Source organism: Anthonomus grandis, chromosome 12 (genome assembly GCF_022605725.1).
Source record: "Anthonomus grandis grandis chromosome 12, icAntGran1.3, whole genome shotgun sequence".
NCBI classification, from domain to species: Eukaryota; Metazoa; Arthropoda; class Insecta; order Coleoptera; family Curculionidae; genus Anthonomus; species Anthonomus grandis.
This window is the reverse complement of record NC_065557.1, coordinates 2,599,880-2,625,861: the sequence shown is the minus strand read 5'-3', so window position 1 is coordinate 2,625,861 and position 25,982 is coordinate 2,599,880. Positions and strand designations below refer to the sequence as shown.

The window sequence follows — 25,982 nt, the reverse complement described above, 5'->3', positions numbered from 1 at the left end:
AGGGTTAACATATAAATAAAAATTCTCTTTTCAAATTATTATGAGGGGTTCTAAAAAACAACGAACAAATTATTCGCTAAATTGGCACTTCAAACTAATTTTATAAAAAGGGGATTTAGAATTTATTAAAATCTCGGAGGTTTTCTGTATCACTAAATTTCCACCTTTTAAAATAATGTTTTGTGAATTTATTCGCTAAATTCACATTTAAATAAAATTAATAAAAATATTAAAACATAAATACAAATTCTCTTTTTAAAGTAATCAGGTGAATTTATTTGCTAAATTCACATCTACATAAAATCATTAAGGGGTTATACATACAAATACGGATTTTAATAAATTCTAATATTTTTAAAATTTTTTAAAAACTTATGGAAATTTATTCGCTAAATTTCCATTTTTTAAACAAGTCAAACATTTTTACAAATTTTTTATAGACACACTTTCACATTTTTTCTCCAAAGTTTCTTGTGAATTTATTCGCTAAATTCACATTTAAATAAAACTAATAAACAGATTAAAACATAAACAAAAATTCTCTTTTCAAAATAATCAGGTGAATTTATTCGCTAAATTCACATCTACATCAAATCACTAAGGGGTTATAATACAAATACGGATTTTAATACACTCTAATTTTTTTTCAAAATTTTCTGAAAAATTACGGAAATTTATTCGTTAAATTTCCACTTTTTACAACAGTAAAATATTTTCTTTAAAACATTTTAATGTTTTTTCTCAAAGGTTTCTTGGGAATTTATTCGCTAAATTTACATCTACATAAAATCACTAAGGGGTTAATATCTGACATAAAGATCATGATAATCAAACATTATTATGAGAGGTTCTAAAAAAATAAAGAAAAAAATATTTATTGGCAGATTTATTCGCTAAATTTGCACTTTAAACTCATTTTATAAAAGGGGATTTAGAATTTATTAAAATCTCGGAGGTTTTCTGTATCACTAAATTTCCACCTTTTAAAATAGTGTCTTGTGAATTTATTCGCTAAATTCACATTTAAATAAAACTAATAAAGGGGTTAACATATAAATAGAAATTATCATATACTCAAAATATTCAGGTGAATTTATTCGCTAAATTCACTTCTGCATGAAATCACTAAGGGGTTATAATACAAATACGGATTTTAATACACTCAATTTTTTTTCAAAATTTTCTGAAAACTTAGGGAAATTTATTCGTTAAATTTCCACTTTTTACAATAGTGAAATATTTTCTTTAAAACACTTAATTTTTTTTCTCACAAATTTCTTGTGAATTTATTCGCTAAATTCACATCTACATGAAATCACTAAGGGGTTATAAATACAAATACGGATTTTAATAAATTTTAATATTTTTTCTCAAAATTTTCTGAAAACTTAGGGAAATTTATTGGTTAAATTTCCATCTGCATGAAATCACTAAAGGATTATAATAATAATAATAATAATAATAATAATGATAATAATAATAATCTTTATGTAGCATAAATAGCTACATACAAAAACAACAAATTTCCCAAAAAATTAATAAAAACAAAATTACATATAATATTAATAATAATGTTCATAAACCTAATTCAACAACATATTTAGTCAGCAAGAGTAATAGAAAGAAATACGGATTTTAATAAATTCTAATATTTCTTCAAAATTTTCTGAAAACTTAGGGAAATTTATTCGTTAAAATTCCATTTTTTAAAATAGTCAAACATTTTTCATAGACACACTTTCATATTTTTTCTCAAAAGTTTCTTGTGAATTTATTCGCTAAATTCACATTTAAATAAAATTAATAAAAATATTAACACACAAACAAAAATTCTCTTTTCAAAATAATCCAGTGAATTTATTCGCTAAATTCACGTCTACATGAAATATCTAAGGGGTTATAAATACAAATACGGTTTTTAATAAACTCTAATATTTCTTCAAAATTTTCTGAAAACTTAGAGAAATTTATTCGTTAAATTTCCACGTTTTAAAATAGTCAAACACGTTTACAAATTATTCATAGAAAAACTTTAATATTTTTTCTCAATAATGTCTCGTGAATTTATTCGGTAAATTCACATTTAAATAAAATTAATAAAAAGATTATTACCACATAAATAAAAATTATCTTTTCAAAATAATCCAGTGAATTTATTCGCTAAATTCACATTTAATTACAATTAATAAGAGGATTATTAACATAAAAATAAAAATTCTCTTTTTAAGTTATTCTTAACTTAAAAAACAACGAACAAAATATTTATTGGCAAATTTATTCGCTAAATTTGCACTTCAAACTAATTTTATCAAAAGTTTAGAATTTATTAAAATCTTGGGGGGTTTTTTATAGGAAATTTATGCGTTAAATTTCCTTATTTAAATTACTTTCTCTTTCTAATACAATCGAAATAAGGGTTTTTATAAGTTCAATTAAATGGTATTTAAATAAATTAAATAAATTAATATCCAACCACAGACAAGCAGGAAAGACATTTGTGTCAACAAATTTTGGGCGGTTTTCTATATAGGAAATTTATGCGTTAAATTTCCTCTCTATTAAAATGTCGCTCTCTGGTCAGCAGATTTATTCGTTAAATCTGTATTTTAAATAAGATCATGATAGTCTAAGATTATTATCTGAAAATTTATTCGTTAAATTTCCATCTTTTAAAATAGTCAAACATTTTTACAAATTTTTCATAGACACACTTTCGTATTTTTTCTCAAAAGTTTCCTGTGAATTTATTCGCTAAATTCACATCTACATCAAATCACTAAAGGGTTATAATACAAATACAGATTTTAATAAATTCTAATATTTTTTGAACATTTTTTAAAAACTTATGGAAATTTATTCGCTAAATTTCCTTATTAAAATTACCTTCTCTTCAAAATATAAATGAAATAAGGGTTTTTATAACTACAACTAAATGGGATCCAAATAAATTAATATCCAATCGTATATAAGCAGTACAAAAATATCATTATTATACATCATAAAGACATTTATGATGTGTATTTATGACAGTTTCGTTTCGAACGTTAATTTTTGTAATTTGAAAGCGTCCTTTTTAGATTTTAAGAAGTAATTTTCTGATTTATTTAACTTGACGTGACTTGACTGGACTTAACTAAAAATATTGACAAAGCATGTAACCAGTGTGCTATTAGTCCCTTGAAAATTGACCAAGCATGTATCAGTGTGTTTCCTTGAATAAAATTGACAAAGCATGTATAAGTGTGCAATTTTTTCCCTTGAAAAATTGACAAAGCATGTATAAGTGTGCAATTTTTTCCCTTGAAAAATTGACAAAGCATGTATAAGTGTGCAATTTTTTCCCTTGAAAAATTGACAAAGCATGTATAAGTGTGCAATTTTTTCCCTTGAAAAATTGACAAAGCATGTATAAGTGTGCAATTTTTTCCCTTGAAAAATTGACAAAGCATGTATAAGTGTGCAATTTTTTCCCTTGAAAAATTGACAAAGCATGTATAAGTGTGCAATTTTTTCCCTTGAAAAATTGACAAAGCATGTATAAGTGTGCAATTTTTTCCCTTGAAAAATTGACCAAGCATGTATCAGTGTGCAATTTTTTCCCTTGAAAAATTGACAAAGCATGTATCAGTGTGCAATTTTTTCCCTTGAAAAATTGACAAAGCATGTATCAGTGTGCTTCCTTGAATAAAATTGACAAAGCATGTATAAGTGTGCAATTTTTTCCCTTGAAAAATTGACAAAGCATGTATAAGTGTGCAATTTTTTCCCTTGAAAAATTGACAAAACATGTATAAGTGTGCAATTTTTTCCCTTGAAAAATTGACAAAGCATGTATCAGTGTGCTTCCTTGAATAAAATTGACAAAGCATGTATAAGTGTGCAATTTTTTCCCTTGAAAAATTGACAAAGCATGTATCAGTGTGCAATTTTTTCCCTTGAAAAATTGACAAAGCATGTATAAGTGTGCAATTTTTTCCCTTGAAAAATTGACCAAGCATGTATCAGTGTGCAATTTTTTCCCTTGAAAAATTGACAAAGCATGTATCAGTGTGCTTCCTTGAATAAAATTGACAAAGCATGTATAAGTGTGCAATTTTTTCCCTTGAAAAATTGACCAAGCATGTATCAGTGTGCAATTTTTTCCCTTGAAAAATTGACAAAGCATGTATAAGTGTGCAATTTTTTCCCTTGAAAAATTGACAAAACATGTATAAGTGTGCAATTTTTTCCCTTGAAAAATTGACAAAACATGTATAAGTGTGCAATTTTTTCCCTTGAAAAATTGACAAAGCATGTATAAGTGTGCAATTTTTTCCCTTGAAAAATTGACAAAGCATGTATAAGTGTGCAATTTTTTCCCTTGAAAAATTGACAAAGCATGTATAAGTGTGCAATTTTTTCCCTTGAAAAATTGACAAAACATGTATAAGTGTGCAATTTTTTCCCTTGAAAAATTGACAAAGCATGTATAAGTGTGCAATTTTTTCCCTTGAAAAATTGACAAAGCATGTATAAGTGTGCAATTTTTTCCCTTGAAAAATTGACAAAACATGTATAAGTGTGCAATTTTTTCCCTTGAAAAATTGACAAAACATGTATAAGTGTGCAATTTTTTCCCTTGAAAAATTGACAAAGCATGTATCAGTGTGCAATTTTTTCCCTTGAAAAATTGACAAAGCATGTATCAGTGTGCTTCCTTGAATAAAATTGACAAAGCATGTATAAGTGTGCAATTTTTTCCCTTGAAAAATTGACAAAGCATGTATAAGTGTGCAATTTTTTCCCTTGAAAAATTGACAAAACATGTATAAGTGTGCAATTTTTTCCCTTGAAAAATTGACAAAGCATGTATAAGTGTGCAATTTTTTCCCTTGAAAAATTGACAAAGCATGTATAAGTGTGCAATTTTTTCCCTTGAAAAATTGACAAAGCATGTATAAGTGTGCAATTTTTTCCCTTGAAAAATTGACAAAGCATGTATAAGTGTGCAATTTTTTCCCTTGAAAAATTGACAAAACATGTATAAGTGTGCAATTTTTTCCCTTGAAAAATTGACAAAACATGTATAAGTGTGCAATTTTTTCCCTTGAAAAATTGACAAAACATGTATAAGTGTGCAATTTTTTCCCTTGAAAAATTGACAAAGCATGTATAAGTGTGCAATTTTTTCCCTTGAAAAATTGACAAAACATGTATAAGTGTGCAATTTTTTCCCTTGAAAAATTGACAAAGCATGTATAAGTGTGCAATTTTTTCCCTTGAAAAATTGACAAAGCATGTATAAGTGTGCAATTTTTTCCCTTGAAAAATTGACAAAACATGTATAAGTGTGCAATTTTTTCCCTTGAAAAATTGACAAAACATGTATAAGTGTGCAATTTTTTCCCTTGAAAAATTGACAAAGCATGTATCAGTGTGCAATTTTTTCCCTTGAAAAATTGACAAAGCATGTATCAGTGTGCTTCCTTGAATAAAATTGACAAAGCATGTATAAGTGTGCAATTTTTTCCCTTGAAAAATTGACAAAGCATGTATAAGTGTGCAATTTTTTCCCTTGAAAAATTGACAAAGCATGTATAAGTGTGCAATTTTTTCCCTTGAAAAATTGACAAAGCATGTATAAGTGTGCAATTTTTTCCCTTGAAAAATTGACCAAGCATGTATCAGTGTGCAATTTTTTCCCTTGAAAAATTGACAAAGCATGTATAAGTGTGCAATTTTTTCCCTTGAAAAATTGACCAAGCATGTATCAGTGTGCAATTTTTTCCCTTGAAAAATTGACAAAGCATGTATCAGTGTGCAATTTTTTCCCTTGAAAAATTGACAAAGCATGTATCAGTGTGCAATTTTTTCCCTTGAAAAATTGACAAAGCATGTATAAGTGTGCAATTTTTTCCCTTGAAAAATTGACAAAGCATGTATAAGTGTGCAATTTTTTCCCTTGAAAAATTGACAAAACATGTATAAGTGTGCAATTTTTTCCCTTGAAAAATTGACAAAGCATGTATAAGTGTGCAATTTTTTCCCTTGAAAAATTGACAAAGCATGTATAAGTGTGCAATTTTTTCCCTTGAAAAATTGACAAAGCATGTATAAGTGTGCAATTTTTTCCCTTGAAAAATTGACCAAGCATGTATCAGTGTGCAATTTTTTCCCTTGAAAAATTGACAAAGCATGTATCAGTGTGCAATTTTTTCCCTTGAAAAATTGACAAAGCATGTATCAGTGTGCAATTTTTTCCCTTGAAAAATTGACAAAGTATGTATAAGTGTGCAATTTTTTCCCTTGAAAAATTGACAAAGCATGTATCAGTGTGCAATTTTTTCCCTTGAAAAATTGACAAAGCATGTATAAGTGTGCAATTTTTTCCCTTGAAAAATTGACAAAGCATGTATCAGTGTGCAATTTTTTCCCTTGAAAAATTGACAAAGCATGTATCAGTGTGCAATTTTTTCCCTTGAAAAATTGACAAAGCATGTATAAGTGTGCAATTTTTTCCCTTGAAAAATTGACAAAGCATGTATCAGTGTGCAATTTTTTCCCTTGAAAAATTGACAAAGCATGTATAAGTGTGCAATTTTTTCCCTTGAAAAATTGACAAAGCATGTATCAGTGTGCAATTTTTTCCCTTGAAAAATTGACAAAGCATGTATCAGTGTGCAATTTTTTCCCTTGAAAAATTGACAAAGCATGTATAAGTGTGCAATTTTTTCCCTTGAAAAATTGACAAAGCATGTATCAGTGTGCAATTTTTTCCCTTGAAAAATTGACAAAGCATGTATAAGTGTGCAATTTTTTCCCTTGAAAAATTGACAAAGCATGTATCAGTGTGCAATTTTTTCCCTTGAAAAATTGACAAAGCATGTATCAGTGTGCAATTTTTTCCCTTGAAAAATTGACAAAGCATGTATTAGTGTGCAATTTTTTCCCTTGAAAAATTGACCAAGCATGTATAAGTGTGCAATTTTTTCCCTTGAAAAATTGACCAAGCATGTATCAGTGTGCTTCCTTGAATAAAATTGACAAAGCATGTATAAGTGTGCTTTCACCCTGAATTTTTGACTTAGAGGAATGGTTTTTAGTGGGTCGGGGTTGCAAAAAACCTCAACCCCACACTACCCCGGGCCGGCCCGAGGTGTCTGTTAGCAGATTTTTTTAACCTCTCTAAAAAATAAAAAAAAAAAAAACGATGGTAAGTATGTTTTAGGCAATGCCAAACAGAAGAATCTGCATTGGAGGATAATGAAGCTTCAAAACCGATACCTGGCAAACTGATTGGTGGCATTTACAATTTAAACATTTTTGCTTACGTTAAATATTTGTCAAATATACATTTAGATGTATCAAATAAATAAGACATACTTGTCATATTTAAATGATTATTTTAAGTATTGTTGCTTATGCATACCTAATATACATAGTTAAAAGTTTATGTAAAAACTAATTTTCTTACTACTTACTATAAGAAAAAAAATATAAACTTACCGAACAATTAATTCAATTTTTTTAACACTCAAGAGTTTTTGCACAAATCTGCCGTAAAACAGACAAATGAGTTACATGATTTTGCATAAAACGTCGACGATATACTGAGATAATCCAGTTTGTTAAAAAAAAATTAATAAGAGTTAATCTAGTCTAACAACCTGTCCTGAAGAAGTCTCTAAACCGAGACGAAACTTCCTGCCATAATTTAATAAAAATTAAGAAAAATTAAAGGGGTATTGTTGGAAACCTTTTATTTACAGAAAAAAACTATACCCACGACCTTCGTACCAACTTCAAACAAAATATTCCTAACCAGTAGTAGTACACTCACCAATATTCTCATTAGGTTTATCCTGCATAATATTAATTATTTGACCGTCGGGCTGGTCCTTATTGGGCATGTGCTCGTTGAATTTGGGCTGATTCGAGCTCAAACCGCCCACGTAACCGGCATCTTTGCTTTTTAATGGCGGACAGGCGGTGTGCTCCCCCGTGGACACACTCTGGAAGAAGTAACTCTCCTCGCCCCATCTCCCGGAACCTCTGGAACGACATTTGCCCTGGACTTTGTCCCACGCGCAGTAGGGATCTTGGAGGGCCACACATTCACTGGAATAAAACGTTAAGAAGCTCTTTTGTGTCATAATAATAATTATTATATTCTAAACATAATTACTATTGTAAAAAGAGGCGAGGTCCAGATGTAGAAAACTTATACAAATAGGTTTATCTGCCCTGCTTTACTTAACTTTAAAAATCCATAGTACCTTAATTTAAGAGAAAAATTTTACAAAACATAAATAAATATACAGTGACCGCCTAAGGTTCCGCATAAATTCGATAAAAATTAGAGACATGATTTTTTGCGAAAACGCTCGGACCCGTCGATTTTTATTTTAAGTTGCGCATTATTTCACATAAATTTTTGTATACAGGGTGGAACAAAAAAAAAAGATATGACGTCATCGGTCATTTTTTTAAATGGAATGATGAAATATAGGCGAAATTCCAAGCAAGTTTCGTATAACACACCTTATCTCAAAACTCAACTGTTGAAAAAGAACGTTTACATAAATTTTTCCCGAATTTCCTTTTATATTAATTTGTGGCTCTAAAAATCGATCAAGGGGGTGCTCTTGGCTAGTCGAAACTTTGGAGGTTAATAACTATTAAATTATTAGTACTATTATTATTATTACTATTAAATTATTAAGTTATTAAAAAGTTATATATAGAGGTTTTTTGATGGTCCATGGTGGCTTTATAAGAACCTTTCTAAATTATGTTTCTGTGTGAATTATTTCAGGAGTTATAGAGGAAAATGGCCCTGGGGGTGCTGTAAATTAATCCAAACTTTAACGGTTATTAACTTTTAAACTGTAATAGGTACCAAAATATTGTATAAGATTTTTTAGAAGTTATTTTCCTCTTTATAAAGATCTTTTTAAATCGTGACTCTATGTGAGTTATTTCAAAAGTTATGGAGCAAAACATTCCGGGGGGGTTAGTTTAAAATTTAAAGGTTAATAACTGTTAACCTGTAATAATTACCAAATTGTTGTATGAGGGTTTTTTAAAGGTTATTAATCTCTTAATAAAAATCTTTTTAAATCATGATTCTATTACAATTATTTCAAAAGTTATGAAACAAAATGTCCAAGGGGGTGCCTTAGCCTAGTCAAAACTTTAGGGGTCAATAACTGTTAAGCTATAATAGTTACCAAAAAGCTATAAAAGGGTTTTTTAGAGATCGTTAATTACTCTACAAGAATCCTCTAAAATCATAATTCTAGCTTGATTTTTATCAACGTATGGCCTAAAATATGACCTAAATAACTCCTAAACCGATAGGACCGATTTAAAAGAAAGAGGTTTTTAATGCCTCCGTAGATGTTCAAAATGTTGACCATTAAGCTGTATAAATTCCTAAAGTCATGGGTAGATAAAACATATCGTCGGCCCAATGCCAGAAACCATGAATGTGAAAAATCGTGATTTGGAGATATTTGGGTTTGAAGGTTTTGATACTCTGTGAAAATTCAGATTTTTGTCGGAATAATTTCATTTCTTGGGAGACATAGGATCTACTTCGACAGTTCATGACTTGCTTATTATTTTTTCTGTTTATTAGCCCCCACATTCCAAAACATCACAATTGTGGATTTGGCATTGCAAAATTTTCTTTCAAATCACTTACTACTTAAACTTCTAAATCATTGGCAAAATAAACTATAAAAGGTTTTCTCAAAAAATACTGAAAATACAAAAGGAACTAAATTCATATACTTAAATAAGCTCGAGTATAAAGTGAAATGGTTTAATTTTCATCTGAGTTAGTATTTTTACTGTCATCTGGTTCTGGTAATCTATCCCTAATATTATTATTAATTTTTAGCGACTTGTAAAACCTGTGATGAACTTTTGGGATTGTTAAATCAGAACACATTTTTTGTAAATCCTGATATTTTGGCTTCGCAATGGGTAACTCACATTCATATGATTTTTTTAACTCCGCTGTTTTTGGTCGACCTCAAATTTTTTCATGCAGTTTATGTCATGAAATTCTTGTTCAAAATCCATTTTGTAAAACACCTTCGTCATGTCCGATTTAAGATAACGAATCCGGCAAACCTTACGCCATGGTATTTTGTTCATCTCAAATTTTTGCGCTGCAAATTCTTTAAAATCATAAACATCATCAAAGTTTCTGCTCCTCACTTCAAATGGGCGTGGTTTCATACGAGCATCTCGTATTACTTGCGCCCAACCTTCAGGAATGTATACAGGAACATGCTTAGCTTTCTGCTCAATTTTGGAATGTATGGAATCGCATTCCATTTCAGTGTGTCCGCTTTCGAAAAATTTATGATCTATGATTTTCAAGCTAGGATGAACAGAAATGAGCTGCATACACATAGCAGCAAAATTTGAATTCTTTTGCTGGCCACCACAGCCATCTGACATCATTCTAACTTCTGTTACTTCTGGATTAGATAATACGTATTCATAGATAGATACAAGAAGCGATTTCATTTGAACCCCTTTTACCCTGGGTTTCATCTCATAGATAGCAAATGCCATCTTGATTTCCAATATTATAAACTGTCAAGTTATAAACAGCTAACTTGCGCAAGTAAAATATCTGTCCTGCAGATCCTTTTGGAGTTGTGAGTACAGCTTCAAGGTCAAAATTGAATGCTAATATAGTAGAATTGTTTATTGCTTCCAGTTTATCAGCACTGCGAGCCTTGCGTGCCAATTCCTTTCTTCTCAAGTGTTGCTGGAACGTTTGTTCTTGCGCTTCTTTTTCTTCTCCACTCATATTTTTCTGTGCCAAACATATCTTGCACTGGTCCTTCTTTGGCTTGAAAAAACCCACTTTATACCTTAGTTCCATTTTGGTCCATACATTGCTTATCTCTTTCATGTTTAGACCTAACACTATCCATTATTTTTTGTATTCTATATGTCACGTTTATCATTTTATAATTGATTTTTTACTACTCAAAATCTATACACGAATGTTACAAAGTATACCATACATTTACAATGTCAAAACAACGAATGTACCACATTCACTGACTTCAAACTTTTAATGCAAGGCCAAAACCACAAAAGTGTCACATTCACGATACGCGCGTTGCGACAGTCGAATACAAACTAAGATACGTCAAAGGCAGTACAGCTACCCCCAGCAAAACCCTGATGCTTGCATTCGTTGGTTTGGCATTGTCAAGAACTGGTTTAGAGTTGCTTGAAAATGTAGATAGGTAAAAATTGCCAATTTTGCACATTCATGGTTTTGCCTTGGGACCGACGATATATAATATGGATCCATTCCTAATTGCATTGCGAATCCGGTTTTTCATAATATCTTCTTCGGTCGTAGACTTGACTCACGACTGAAACACGATGTCCTTTATTCGACCCCATAAATAAAAATCAAGACAAGTTAAATCTGGTGATTTTGGAGGCCGTGGAAAGACTTCCTCTTCCAATCCACCGCCGTTGAAAAACTGCAAAAATATGTTTTACCGAAATTTCAATGGCATTGTTGGCAACTGATTGATCAAAAAGTTAAGACAGACGTTGCCATTTAAGGATTGTTCGAAAAAGTATGGCCCAATAATTCTGCTTCCCAGTATCCACACCACATATTTAAGCTCCAATGCAAATTTTCTGCCGACCAGTAATGCATATTATGCAGATTTACTCTACCATCCCTATTAAAGGTAACTTCATCGGTCCAAAGAATTTTGAATAAAAATTTTCTATTTTCGCGAATCATATCAAACATCCAATGACAATAGTCCAACCTCCGCTCGAAGTCTTCCTCTTTTAAGGCCTGATGCAAAACGACATAATATGGGTGCATTCTAAAATTACTAGTAAAAATTTAAATAAATTGAAATAAGTCGGTAATATTGTGACGGTCATTTAAACATACCTATGGTCTTTTAAAATATTTTGAATCGTTGTTCGCGATATGGCAAACTCGAGGGATAATGCTCTTGTGCTAACATGAGGATTTCCTTGAATGTACTGCAGTACGTAGTTAATATTTTCTTCGGTTATTACACTAATCGGGAAAAAACTCTCAAAAGACATTCAAAATAAACCGCAAGCAAATCCAGAGCTTCATCGTTCGTAAAACGCATTATTACGACAAAAATTACACAAAAGTAAGCGAAACTATTGACAATTTGAGGTGTATTTATGTTTTAATTAAATATTTGTTTTCATGACCTGCTAATAATTGCCTAAAAAAATTAAGTATAGGATTTTTGTATAAAATTTTCTTTGGCCTAAATTTTAGGTTAGGAATAAGTAAGATATAGAGATGCGGTTTTCGCGAGCCTAATTGGTCATCATTAAGTTACTTTCTCATAAAAAAAAATCATACCGATGCATTTAATTTTTTTGAAACGTTACCATTTCTGTCGGAATGTTCAAAAAAACCCTCTGGCGGCGACATGTGAAACTAACAAAACCTTGAATACCTAAACAGTTAAAGCCCAAGAATGGCTCTTTTTAAAGAACACATTGTTGTTAAAGTCAGTGCAGCAACAACTGTTGAACAACAAAGTTTCAGATTGTCCAGTACTTTAGAGATGAAGTATTTTTTTATTAGGTTAATATATCAAAATTCACACAAGCTTTATTTTTTTAGATTCAAGATCGCAATTACGCCCAATTTATTTCGGTCATTTAAAATAATTTTTCATAAGATTCCCGACATAAGGGTAATTTTTATTTTAATATTTAAAATATATTTTTTATTAGTCCAAGCTTCCTAATTTTATTCCAGGCATTTAACACAATATTTCGAGTCATCCATATTATTGAATTATTTCTGTTCTGCCATTCTAGGCATCTGAAATGGTTATCCCATTTCGAAATAAAATTCCATATTATTTCAGTCATTAAGATATATTATTTTTTAATTTTGTTCATTTGACATTCATTTCATAAGACATTAGGATCATTTTAATTCAAGATATTTTAAATAACTTTCGATTCTTCTATAGGCTTTTAAAATAACTAAAATTGCAGATATTAAGGTCATTATTAATTTAATTCTATTTATTAGTATAATTATAGCTAAGAAAGTGTTTTTTTTTTTAAATTTATTACTCACCTGCAGCTCGAGATTTTATTGCTGTCGCAGCGGTGCAACCGGAGCGATTGCACCTCGCTGTCCGAGACGACGATTAATCGGCCGCCCCCCTCGCCGCCGCCCCCTTTGCCCGCCCCGTTGGATCTCATGATTTTTATACTGCGAACGGGCACGTGGACCGGGAACACCTGGATCTCCTCCACCACGACCGTGCGGACCCCGTGACGGGTCTCCGCCGACATTCCGTTCACCGCTTTGATTATTTTCCCATTATCTGTAACCAGAACAAAAAACAATTTATGAGATAGCCTTCAGTCATTTGGGGGGGTGTGAGATTGATCATCGAGTTAGATTTTTTATAAATTCAAATTTACCGCGCAAAATACCTGTCAATTTTATCGTTCGTCGCTAGTTTAAACCAGACCCATGTGACAGTGGATTTGTCAAAGTGGAATTTCGGACGGCGGCCATCTTATGGTGACTTGACATTAGGAAAATTTGACAGTAGTGACACTCTTGACGTTGACTTTTTCAGAAGTTTCTAGTTTCGATGCTGAGACATCGCAATGAAACATCAATGTTTCGATACCGAATAAAATAATTCCAACGGTTTTGTCTTAGTTTTGCCTTTCTGAATCCAACGAGACCTTCCGCAAGGTCGTAGCTCTTTTATAAGCCGAGATATCACATTTCTGGCATCAAAAACGAGGTTGAAAAAGTTCGGTCTTTTAGTGATATGGGTGATAAGAGCAAAACAATGGTATAGTTAGTTCGATTTCGAAAAAATCAATTTTTGGTGAAAAAATTCGATAATATGGACATAAAGCGAGTAGAATTTTTCTTGTTAAATTCTTTAACAATGTCACTTATTAATAAATAAAATCACTTATATCAAAGATCTAACCCAACAATTTAGAAACAGTCATATCATACCCGATGATTACCGCCCGTCATGATTAAAATCAAAACATAAACTCCCGGACTAAAGTGCAATAACGGAATAATCAGATGTGAGGGACAAAGAGGAGCCAATGGGAGGACGTTATTCGTTTAGCGGGGGAGGAGCCTTGTAGTCCGGGCGTTTGTATTAAAAAAGTGTACTAAGTATTTAGTTAAATTATCCTAAGAATATGTGAACATATTTTCAAAATATTATTTTGAAATAATAATAATAATGAAATAAATATAATATTATATTTTTTACTGGTTTTTGTGATCTGGACATTTCGAAAAATGAAAAAACCCAAACTTTACAGATCGATATCTCGGCTTCTATGGGCACTATCATGAAAATTCCAACGGTTTTGTTTTAGTTTCGTCTTTCTGAATACAACGAGACTATCCACAAGGTGGTAGCTCATATAATAGTCGAGATATGGCATTTTTGATGTCCATTTTTTGGCTCAAAACCGACGTCAAAAAAGTACTCGTTTTTTTAATTCTGCTCGAATTCTCTTATAACCCGGTGTTTTTGTGATATACTTGATGAGAACAAGCCGCTGGTATAGTTGGTTCAAATTCGAAAAAAAAAAATTTCTGAAAAAATCGATGACCCGAAAAATGAAAAAACCGAAACTTTGAAGGTCAATATCTCGGCTTCTATGGGCACTATCATGAAAATTTCAACGGTTTTGCCTTAGTTTCATTATTCTGAATTCAACAAGACATCCGTGAGGTCGTAGCTCCTATATTAGCTGAGTTATCGCTAATTTTGGAGCCCATTTTTGGCCTCAAAAACAAGGTCAAAAACTGACCTTTTCTGAAGTGCTTTTCAAATGACCCTCGCATTTTCATTTAATTTCTGAGGTTAAAATCACTTATTTACAAGCACCAAAAAGTTAACAAACCTAAATTAAAAGCAAAAAAAACCTTTTGATCAATTTCACCCCAAAAGATGCTACATGAAAACTTCTAAACGCTCGGACTATGCCGCTAAGATCAAAGAAAATAGACCAGTCATTTTAGACGGTAATTGTAACTGATTACCTGTGCCAATAAAAAGGACGTCGTAGGTCTTCCCTCCCGGTACTTTCACTTGGGGGTCGACGGCTATTTGGGTAAACCGATAGCTGAAAATTAACGAACATCAAACGACTGACTCTCAATTGACTTTAACATCCGCAAACACTTACTGAAAACTCGAGCGAATAACGATCGGTTGCCCAAAAAAGGACGGTACGCTCTCGTCCATCAACGAGTGGGACTTGATAAAGTTTAACGTTAAGTCCGGCAAGGTTCTGCTGTCGTTATGGCACTGTCCGGGTCTCGGGTCCGGCACTTTGTTGCTCGGTACCGGCAACCAGTTGGTGTTGATGGCCGCCTGTTCCTTGAAATTGCCCTCGAACGAGCTGGTGATGTCTTGGAGACTGAAGGCGCACACCGCGCTCCCCGAGATGCTGTTCGAGGGGGTGGTGAAGGTGCCGTAGATCAATTGGGCCGACACGTCGCCGTATTTGCCTTCGATCAGTTCCGTCGTGGATTCTGGAATTTTTATAAATCGTCAGACATTTATTGATTTAATTGTGACCAAGGTACAAGGCAAGTTTGTAAATATGTCTTAGACAGATTATAATCATGATGATTCTTAAGTTTATTATTCATTTAAACCTAGTTATGCTCCTGAAGCTAACCTCAATATTAATATAGATTTTAATAATATCTTTGGTGAAACTCAAAATCTACTTTTAAAAATTAATCCAGCTAAATCTAAAGCTTAGATTTAAAACTTTAGACTTGAAATGAATAACGATGTTATACTATTTCGAAATTCAGCTAATAATCTTGGGCTCCTAATAGATCATAAACTAAAATTTAGGGAGCATGTTACACTTAAACTTAAAATTGGATACTCTGCCTTAAAATACTATTTACTCGCTGAAGAATTACTTAAGTACTAATATTAAAAAAATGCTTGGTGAGACATTGGTTTTGTCACCTTTCAATGGTCCTTGTCTTGACTGCTCAGATGCCTAACCTAACTTCCGAGACAGGTGACAGAAAGACGCGTGGGCGATGAAAATCCAAAAAAATAGCGTTGTTTTGTTGGTTCTGATTATGAAAAAATCCCTCCGATTATTATTATTGTGTATAATAATAACCATAATATGAATTTTGCTTTTATTTATGGATTTTTTGCCTTTATGTTTTTCTTTAAATCTTGCCAAGACTAAAAATGAAAGGTATATTCAAAACTGTTCTTATTTACCCTAATGTTTCACCTACTTTTCGCCATTGCTTCCAAGTTTTACAGGATGCCCCAGGGAATGCATTTAGCGTTACAGTGATGTTTTCCCACAAGTTTTGGGCGTCTATCTTTGTAAAACTATTTGAAAATAGTCCACTTTGTAGCTGGGGGTGTTTTTTCATCCACTCAGTTAGAATTTTTTTTTTGTCCATTGGTCATGGGGGTCGATCGATTACACTCTGCCATTTTAATACCACATACTACTTCTATATAATTTCTAATTTATTAAAGTGGTAACACTAACACAGACAATTATTAATGTCTTTTAATCCGTTGTACAAAAAAATACGAATACGTCAAATGTCAAAATCCTTGTCAGGTCAGCGGCGCATCGAACGTATGAGCGCGCGTATTCTATTGGTCGAGAATCTGGCAACGCTGTAAGATTTACATGATCGTGATGATCGTTCACCACACGGTCACTGCTATTACAGAATACTAATTTTTATACCTAGGGAGAGGAACGTGATGTGAGATCCCTTCTCTCAGGAGGAAGTGTCACTTCCTCCAAAATTACAGAATAACCGCCCTGGCTAGCCAGACTGTGACTACTCAGTCAGATTGTCAAACAGTAAAGTTTTTATCATTTAACATTCTAGGGGGTGAAGTACTTTAGTCAGTTTGTAAAATACGAAAAAAGGAAAACCTCATAGGAAAAAAGTTTTTATAGTCACGTGACATTAAAACTTTAGAGTTTATTAAAAATCGATAATTATTTTCTTAATAAATCCCAAATACCAAATTTCAATCAAATCGGCCAAGTAACAAAAAAGTAAAAAAAAAAAAATTCCACATAAAATAATAATACCCATTAAATCCCGATTAAATTTTTTTTTATCATTAGGACCCACTGTGTTGTAATTTTTGTCTAGCAAAATGCCTTGTACAAACCACTGTGTCGCACGAATATAATAATAATAATACACGGTAAATTCTAAAACTTCAAAACTTTGCCGAATTATCACGGCTATAAGAACCCGATTTGGTAAAAGATATGCATATATTCGGATTCTCCAGAGTTTCTTGAATAATTCCATACCAATTTCAGGATGTTCTGAGCTATTTTAAGCATTTTATCAATGAAATTAGGAAGCAAGTCCGAGCCGATTCATCCACGTTGACGCCATCTTGTCAAAACCGTCGCGCGTAGACGTCAAAATCGACCATTTTCAGACGACGTTTTCGGGTATAAAAAAGGGTTTTTACCTTATGATTTGTACATGGAAAAATAGTATGAGGCCTTAGGAACAGATTAGCATCAATTCTGGACCGAATCCAATGGGTTTTAGTAGTTGAATTTCGATTATAAAAAGGGTCTTTTTTCGCCGTTTTCGTTGCCATGGAGACGCGACCATAGGTTTGTTGATACAGACCCGGACTCCCTATACTTTTACATTGGATGCTGGACCACTTATTTATTGCACCATGATAGACGTCATGACGTCATAGTCATGACGTTATAGACGTTGCGCGTAGACGTCAAAATCGACCATTTTCAGACGACGTTTTCGGGTATAAAAAGGGTTTTTACCTTATGATTTGTACATGGAAAAATAGTATGAGGCCTTAGGAACAGATTAGCATCAATTCTGGACCGATTTCAATGGGTTTTAGTAGTTAAATTTCGATTATAAAAAGGGTCTCTTTTCGCCGTTTTCGTTGCCATGGAGACGCGACCATAGGCTTGTTGATACAGACCTCTTCCCTATACTTTTACATTGGATGCTGGACCACTTATTTATTGCACCATGAGGACTCCTACCGGGGTGTTGACGGTAAGACTGCTTCGTTGTAGCGGCTTATTTTTTTGGGGTTTTTCGTAAATAACAGCGTGTTGCGGAAAAACGGTAATATTTAAAGAAAAACGGTTTTTAGTGGATTATTGCCAGATCATTTCCGGTTGCTTCAGAAAAAAAAAGGGTTTCGTAGGTGTCATAGGTATGCCAGTAGTAAGCGTCAAAGTTAAAAAAAGGTGTAGAGCAAAAACTGCTCTACGTAGAAGGTTGTAGATTATGTAGAAAAATAGGTTTTAAGAAGTTCTTAAGACGCTGAAAGTTTGAAATTTCTAGGTGCCGCCAGTCAAGAGTTATTAAGAAAAAATGGAAAAAATCGGTCTAAAAAAAGGCTCAAAAAGGGGTTTATATTTGTTAACATAGCTCACCCTGTATAATACCTAGCGCCATGAGTAATACCTCTATTTAATCCTAAAAGATCAAGTTTTCAGATAGTGCAAACAAAAAAAAATTTAAAAAATGTTTTGTAGTAGAAAAAAAATTATTTCTCTAAAAATTCTCTCTTTTTTTCCAAAAAAAAAATTTTCGGCTCGTTTATCTCGGAAGTAGTGTCTTTTTGACAAAAATTATTTTAACAAAAAAGAAAGCTACATTTACGTAGAAAAAGGCTGTTTTGTCCGCATTATCGGGAACGTTACCGTTTAGGCCCCACAACCGGTTAAGTCCGCGAGGTACCGCGCAAAAAGTTCAAATTTCATTCCCAGAAAAATCCCACTTCTAGAGGGTTTATCTTAAAAAGCGCCCTTTAGGAGCAGCTTTCTATAGAGGCCTTTGATGTCATTAAGTTTCAGAAAATTCGGTCCAGTCAGATTTCCACAAACCGCTGCAGCGACTGTTTTCCCAGAAAAAAAATTTCAGTCACATCAACCTTCTTACATTAAACAGTGAAAACCAGGAAAAAAAGTTCGCCATAGAACTAAAGTTATGTGACACAGGGTCCGAAAATCGGTCAATCGTTCACCTCTTGAAGAAGAACTCTGCAGAGATAAACCTACAACTCGCTATGAATTTCTGAAAGAAGACACCAAGAATCAATGGGGGCCCATTCAGCAACTTTACAACGAGATCCTCTGCAAAGGCAAATCAAGCCAAAACAGCCGCGTCCATCATCGAGAAAACAACGGAAGAAACAAATAAAATTGCCCCCGGCCAGCAGGAGCTAGCGGGAGAATTAGAACAATTTCTAACCATAAACATCATCATATATTACTTAGAGAAACCAACAGGGAGACAGAATATGGGACGCAATTGTAGAAAATGACGAGAAGCTTAGAAAAATCGGAGAATTCAGTCATAGTTCTTCACGAAGAAATACTTGGACCAAATTAAGGGATTGTACGATAATTTAAAAAGCCATTTGAAGACGTGCAAAAAACCAGAAGAAGAAAAGAAGTAATAGTCCAAGAGTTTCAATTTTTATAATAATACCGCTGATAATCTGAGAGAGATACACGAGAAGCCTCTACAGTTTGTATCGGCCCTTAGTTCTTTGAAGAAGAAAATCACGCTATTACTGTCAATTCGGAACGCTATATAGCGATGATTCACAATTTTTTCGCCCCAGCTTTTGCAGGACTCAATGTGCAAGATGCCTGGTTTAAGCAAGATGGGGCAACAGCTCACACATCTCGAGCTTCAATGCAAGTATTATGAGAAATGTTCCCCGGACGTTTGTCTCCCTGAAAGGCGATATTTCTTGGCCCGCACGCTCGCCCGACCTAACGCCCTGCGACTTCTTTCTGTGGGGTTACCTAAAAGCTGAAGTCTTCAAACATCGGACTATTAGACAACTAAAGGATGCAATCCGCCTGGAAATTCGCAGAATACCCCAAGAAATACTTGCAAGAGTTATGCGAAACTTTAGAAGTCGTTTGCACTAGTGCCAGATATTCTCTTTAAAAGCACATAGGACAAAAATACTTTTAAAATAAAAAAATAAAATCTTTGTATTTCAAATAACATTTCTTTTATTAAGCCTTAAAAACAGGGAGACAATAATTATGCCGCACCCTGTATTTAGGGATTTCCAAATTTGATACCGGAAATTCATGTTTGTATGCGTTCGAAAATGGAGGCGATTTACCGCATGTTCCCTTGTAACGTTTTCCAAGAGTCAGACGCTGACTGGGCGAAAAAGAACACGCTGACATACGAGTCCATAATTTCTGAATTCAATATCCCCGGGTAAAATATAAAAATTTAAGCGGATGAGAACTGTAAAGTGGGCAATAACTCCGAATGAAAAATTTAATAAAATCGAGCGGGAACGGGGTGCTACTCTAGATTGAACGGGGGGTGAACAAGGGAGAGGGATATTTTGAATTTATTAAGCAGATGTGTCACGCTTTATGTGTCAGTTTTTTATTCATTTTTTTCCTCGTCCTACTCAAATACCTTTTTCTCATTTAACATTAAACAAATGGGTGTTTTCCTATTATGGATGCTTAATCTATCCACCTCTCATTCGCACAGTATTATGCAAAAAAAAGGGAGAAAGAGAAAAAAATAACATAAAATTCTGGTCTATCCGTTTTTTCCCGCTAAAACAAAGAAGTTATTATTAACTAAAAAAAACTAGCGGAACGTCGTAAAATACTCTATTTTGTTATTCTCTCTTCAAACCGATGCGGAACGTGAATTTTGAAATTCACGTTGAGGGTGTTCTTTGTATCGTATCCTTTTGAAATCTCTTTTTTAAAATATAAATTATAATATTACATCCGAAAGCTGCGAACGTTACGCACACTTATTCCCCCGGAAAACGTAACACAAAGCGTTACAAAATCGTATTAAAAGGTTAAACCGGCATGTTTCGGCAACAATGGATCCAATTTTTCCATTGTGCCTTAAAAACCATTTTATGTGTATGAATAATGCACGTGTGTGCCCCCCTTTTTTACAATAAATTGCCCTCCGCCGACAAAATGGGATTGTTCAAATTTTATCGGATCTCGCTTATTATTTTATTTTTATTTTTATTTTTAAACGTTTTTTATAATTTATATTCGTGCAGGTAAATAATGCAAAAGGCATGAATATTTATTTGATAAAAATGCATTGTTGTTTCGTATATTGGCAAAACGCTCCCAGTACTTTCGAACATGAAAAAAGGATCGATTTAAAAAAAAAAATCAGTTTTACGGCATACGGACCTGATTTTAATTAATTGAAATAATGATGTAACATACATTAATTTTATACATGTAACAAGATTAATATATCCATCTCTCTCTAATACACTATGTTGAGCATATAATATGTGTCTTTGTTCCACACTTTTTTTCTACTTACTATTTATTTTTTTAACCATTGGCCGAAGTGTCGAACAGTCAGACTTGTGGCGACAATAGTGTGTTAAAGAGAAAGAGAGATAAATTATTTTTTCCTACATGAAAAAAAAATTATAAGTTGTTTACATAAAATTTTTATTTATTTATTAAAAGAACTTGGACATCGGGTATAAAGTTGATTTTTCTGAATAAAAAAAATATTGACAATGCGTACAACAAAGGCGGATTTATGGCCAAAACAGTGAGTTAAAAAAAGACAGATAATTAACAAATTGACATGTTTTAATTTGCTCTCTTAATTTTTTACTTTCCAATAATCGTTTTTTAAGATTGAGCAAGGTTTAAATAACAATTTAAAAAAAAGAGAGTCAAATACGTTTAAGTTATGCATCTAATAAATTTTTCTGTTCATTAGTTGGTTTTTTTATATTAATAATTAATTTGCAGTAATTATTATTTTACTCACTAAAAGTCGAGCAAAAATATCAAAAACTTAATAACAGCAAATTAAATTTTTTGTAAGGAAATTTGGTTCATGCTTAATTAAATTATGCATTTATCAGTAAAAACTTTAAAATTTAAATACTTTAGTTGTAAATTAAATTTTCTTAAGATTTGGGTAAATATCAACAATTTTTGATGGAGTCATGGGCGTTTCATGCAAACAGTATCTTCATGGAAAGTGTGGAAATGTAGATATGCGGGGCTTCCACATGAGGAAGTCAACCTGGACGTGCGATGTGTGCGATCAATAGTTGATGTACCGAGAACCAGAAAGTGTAGCAGGGTCGATGATTTCATTGAACAGGACTGTGTTGCTGAAATCAGTAACACCTTACACTTTCTGGTGGCGAAGACGAAGGAACTGATGGGAGATAAGGTCGATATGTTGCTACACTAATATCGAAGTCGCTAGCCTTAAGGGGATCAAAGTTACACCAGCTCCAGCAGCTGCTATATGTCCAAATGTACATCCAATTTCCTATGCGAGAGCAGTAGTACAAAATGACAATAACATTTTGGTGGTGAAACAAAAAGATGCGTAGAAAAATATTAAGCAGGTTAAGGAGGACATAAGAAGAAAAGTAGACCCAACTGATATAGGCGCTGGCTTATCATTGGGTGGGCCTACAAAAAGGGAGGGAATTGTTTTGAGGTGTGGTAACGAGAAGGATCTAAAAGTTATACAAACGTAAATTCAAACAAAAATGGGGGATAAGTACGTCATAGATGTTCCTAAATCATTGGAAAGAAGATTAAAGGAAGTCGGAATTTATGAGTGTGAACATTCCCTGACTGATGGGGAAATTATGGGCAAAATTGAGAGGCAAAACAACATACAGAGGAATTCAGAAACCAAAATTAATGTAATCAGGAAAAGAAAAGATTTAATTTGGTTATTAAAGTTGATTCAAACACCTATAGTTACTTTATTGAAAAAGAAAAAATTAACATTGGTTGAGACAGATGCTGGGTATTTAATGATTACAATATTCGTCGTTGCTTTAAATGTTGCCGTTATGGACAAATTGTTAATGATTGTGAAGGAAGTAAGGTGTGCGGAAAATGTACTGGCGAACATGATGACAAAGAATGTAATGTGGATGTACCTAAATGTGTAAATTGTGCAGCGTCAAATCAAAAGTACGGTCTTAACTTAGGTGTTCGTCATACTGTGTGGGAGATCAATAAATGTGATTCGTACAAAAGAATTGAGGGCCTTCAGTGGAATAAGTATACCAAATAGCAATTATTAGATTCAAATATTGTCTACAACTCAAGCATTGTCTATTTAAACTCTCAAAGGACTGGCAACCTAAGATCTTGTTTCTCAGTGAAACTCATGTCTCAGAGGATATTGAACCCTGTGAACTTAATATTGAGTGGTACAAACTAGAAAAGTGTGCGACAGGCAATAATAGAACTGGAGGAGTAATTGCTTTAGTGAGAAATGATCTTCGATACAAGTGTGCAATATGTTGAAAATTTTGTTTGGTTGTTGTCCTTGGAACTGTCCTCGTCTGGTGTAAAGTATTTGTGTTCTGTATTGTAACATGCTCCACAAAGACGGGATGCTGCCTTTATTGAGTTTTTTTGAAACCTACCTAGACGAGGTAAGCGATTTTAATGGCACTATTATTATTTTGGGAGATTTTAATCTGGATTTACTTAAAAACTCATTTTATGCTGACAAAATAAAGGATGTAATATTTTCCAGTAGATTTACACAAATTGTAAAATCGCCTACAACAATAGTACCTACGAGCTAGACGCTTATTGATTATGTAGTAACTAACGATAAAAATTTACCTCTTGAAGTTCATTTGACACCGAAAATCAATGACCATTCCATTATCTCGATTAATGTTGATCATCAAAATATAGTGACTCCGAATATAACTACTTTGCAAAGATCTACTAAACATTATAACTCAGATCAATGGCAACATGATATTATTAGTACACCTTGGAACACCAGCATTTCAGATGTTAATTTACAAGCAGAAGCCTTCATCTTCTCCATTACATCAAGCCCCAACGAAATGTGTCTCATGATCCCAGCTGTCACAGAACAAAAATATCAAGATAAGAAGTGGATTAACTCGAAAATTAAAAATCTAATGCGTGAGTATAAAAGAGCCATTTTACATAAAAGTGAAGACATATGGGCAGAGTATAAATCAAGACGAAATGCTATCGTGAGTAAAATTAGGAATGAGAAAGACAATTATTTTGCTGCAACCATAGATGAAAATCGAAAAAATGCAAGGGAGTTGTGGAAAAATCTGAAGACCCTTCTGCCGGGTAAAACTGAAGCAATACAGAGCGAAATGTTGTTTGCCTAATAAATGGAAGTTTTCTTAAGAATTTAGTGGAAATTCAGACAAATAAAATGTTGTACAATTAAATCATGCACTCTTGAGTAAAAACTTTAATAATAATTAAGCACTAATTAACCTAGAAATCGAACTTGTAAATGAAATTTTCTTAGAAATTGTAAGTCATATCCATTTAAATTATGCATCTAACTCAAGTAATACTATTAATTTTTTGAATTCGTGAACCTTTCAGTGTTTATTTCTTTAGTTTATTTTTTGATTTTACTTACTGAAGATCAAAAAAGGTATAAAATAATTAAATAATACATTTAATCCGAGTGGTTTTTTAATTCATAACCTTTCAGTTTTCGATTCCCTTTAACTTATTTCTTTTTCGGCTTTTTTAATTAATTACTTCGTAACTAGATTCGTCGATTAACTAGTTAATATTAATTGTCGGATATTTTCTCAGATAATTATTTTCTGCAAAAAAAATACATTTTTCATTAACCTTTCCCTTACCCCCCCACCCACCCCACGCAACTTACCAGTAAGCAATTGTTTTCAAAAATGATTGTTTTCCAAAATAATACCCATGAATAACAGCTAGTTCCGTCGTTAATATTTAATCTAATAATGTAGTTTGTTTATTTAAATTTGATATAATTATATATTAATAAATATTTAACACAAAAACAGTGCTATAGATTGGAAATTATGGACAAAAAACGGTGATTTTTCAAAAGATTTCTTCCTGGGCAAATGTTTGGGGTGGGTGGGGGGGGGGGTAAGGATTATGTTCATAAAAAACAAAGTTATTGCAAATAATATATATTCAATATTTAAATTATTAACATTATTTATTTAAATTGGATATTAAAGTTTATATACAAATTATATATATTAATTATAAAATATTTTGAGAAGAATTTTATGAAATATTTGAGATGTAATTAAGTTTAAAAACTAAATATGTAGTTCCCGTGTCAATTTTTTTAAATTCCGAAAATTTCTCTCTCTTGTAAACAGAATCGTATATGATACACTAAATTCTTCAGTTTAATAAATATACCGTTGATAAATATACTAAAACCCAAAATTTACTAAAAAATCGTTGAACAAATATATATTCAACGATAATGATGTGTGGCTTGGGTTGGTAAGTATATATGTATTGTTTGTTTATAATAATATAATAGGTGAATTTTCAAACGTCATTGTATTTTAAATTAAATTTCATATATGGAGAATGATCTCTATCTTAATAAAACTTAAAAAAACTTAAAGTACCAATAACCTGAGGCTGAAAACAGAGCAAATAAAAGGAAAAATCCACTTATGCTATTAAAAAAATATCAATTCTTTACCCTTTTAGGCCCTCGTGTCTCTATAAAAAACCACCACCCTACAACGAATGTTTTTCAAACAAATTATCCACTATTTTCCTGTCAACGTGGTAACAAATTAAACCAAATTACACACGTTATCTATGCAAAAATGTCTTTGTTTTGCCCGCCTAATTGCATGCAATTGCAACGTTAAAAAATAACACGGTAATCTACTAATTAACACACCCCCATAGTTAACTATCCCCTCCCAGTAGGGTCCAACGGGGTTTTTTTTTTTGCAATTTTTACTAAATTAGTACAGCATGGAAACAACGCGACGAGGACCGGCGGCGGGTTCGTTATTAACCCGTTTTTTTTGTTGTTTTTCCTCGTTTACTATTCT

The 25,982-nt window shown here is 32.5% G+C and overlaps 1 protein-coding gene across 8 annotated transcripts in view; it reads right to left on the bottom strand.

The window, feature by feature from the left end:
• The window catches only part of LOC126743117 (semaphorin-1A), a 628,852-nt gene that overhangs the window by 21,082 nt on the left and 581,788 nt on the right, over positions 1-25,982 (bottom strand). For all 8 annotated transcript variants that reach the window (XR_007662785.1, XR_007662786.1, XR_007662787.1 and 5 more), the window contains exons 9-12: positions 15,238-15,586; positions 15,092-15,174; positions 13,127-13,379; positions 7,820-8,097 (exon numbers count right to left, since the gene is read on the bottom strand). Coding sequence is in view for 2 of the 8 variants with exons in the window: in XM_050450080.1 (XP_050306037.1) it covers positions 7,820-8,097; positions 13,127-13,379; positions 15,092-15,174; positions 15,238-15,586 (963 nt within the window). In the remaining 6 variants the exon portion in view is untranslated. The remainder of the gene's footprint in view (positions 1-7,819; positions 8,098-13,126; positions 13,380-15,091; positions 15,175-15,237; positions 15,587-25,982) is intronic.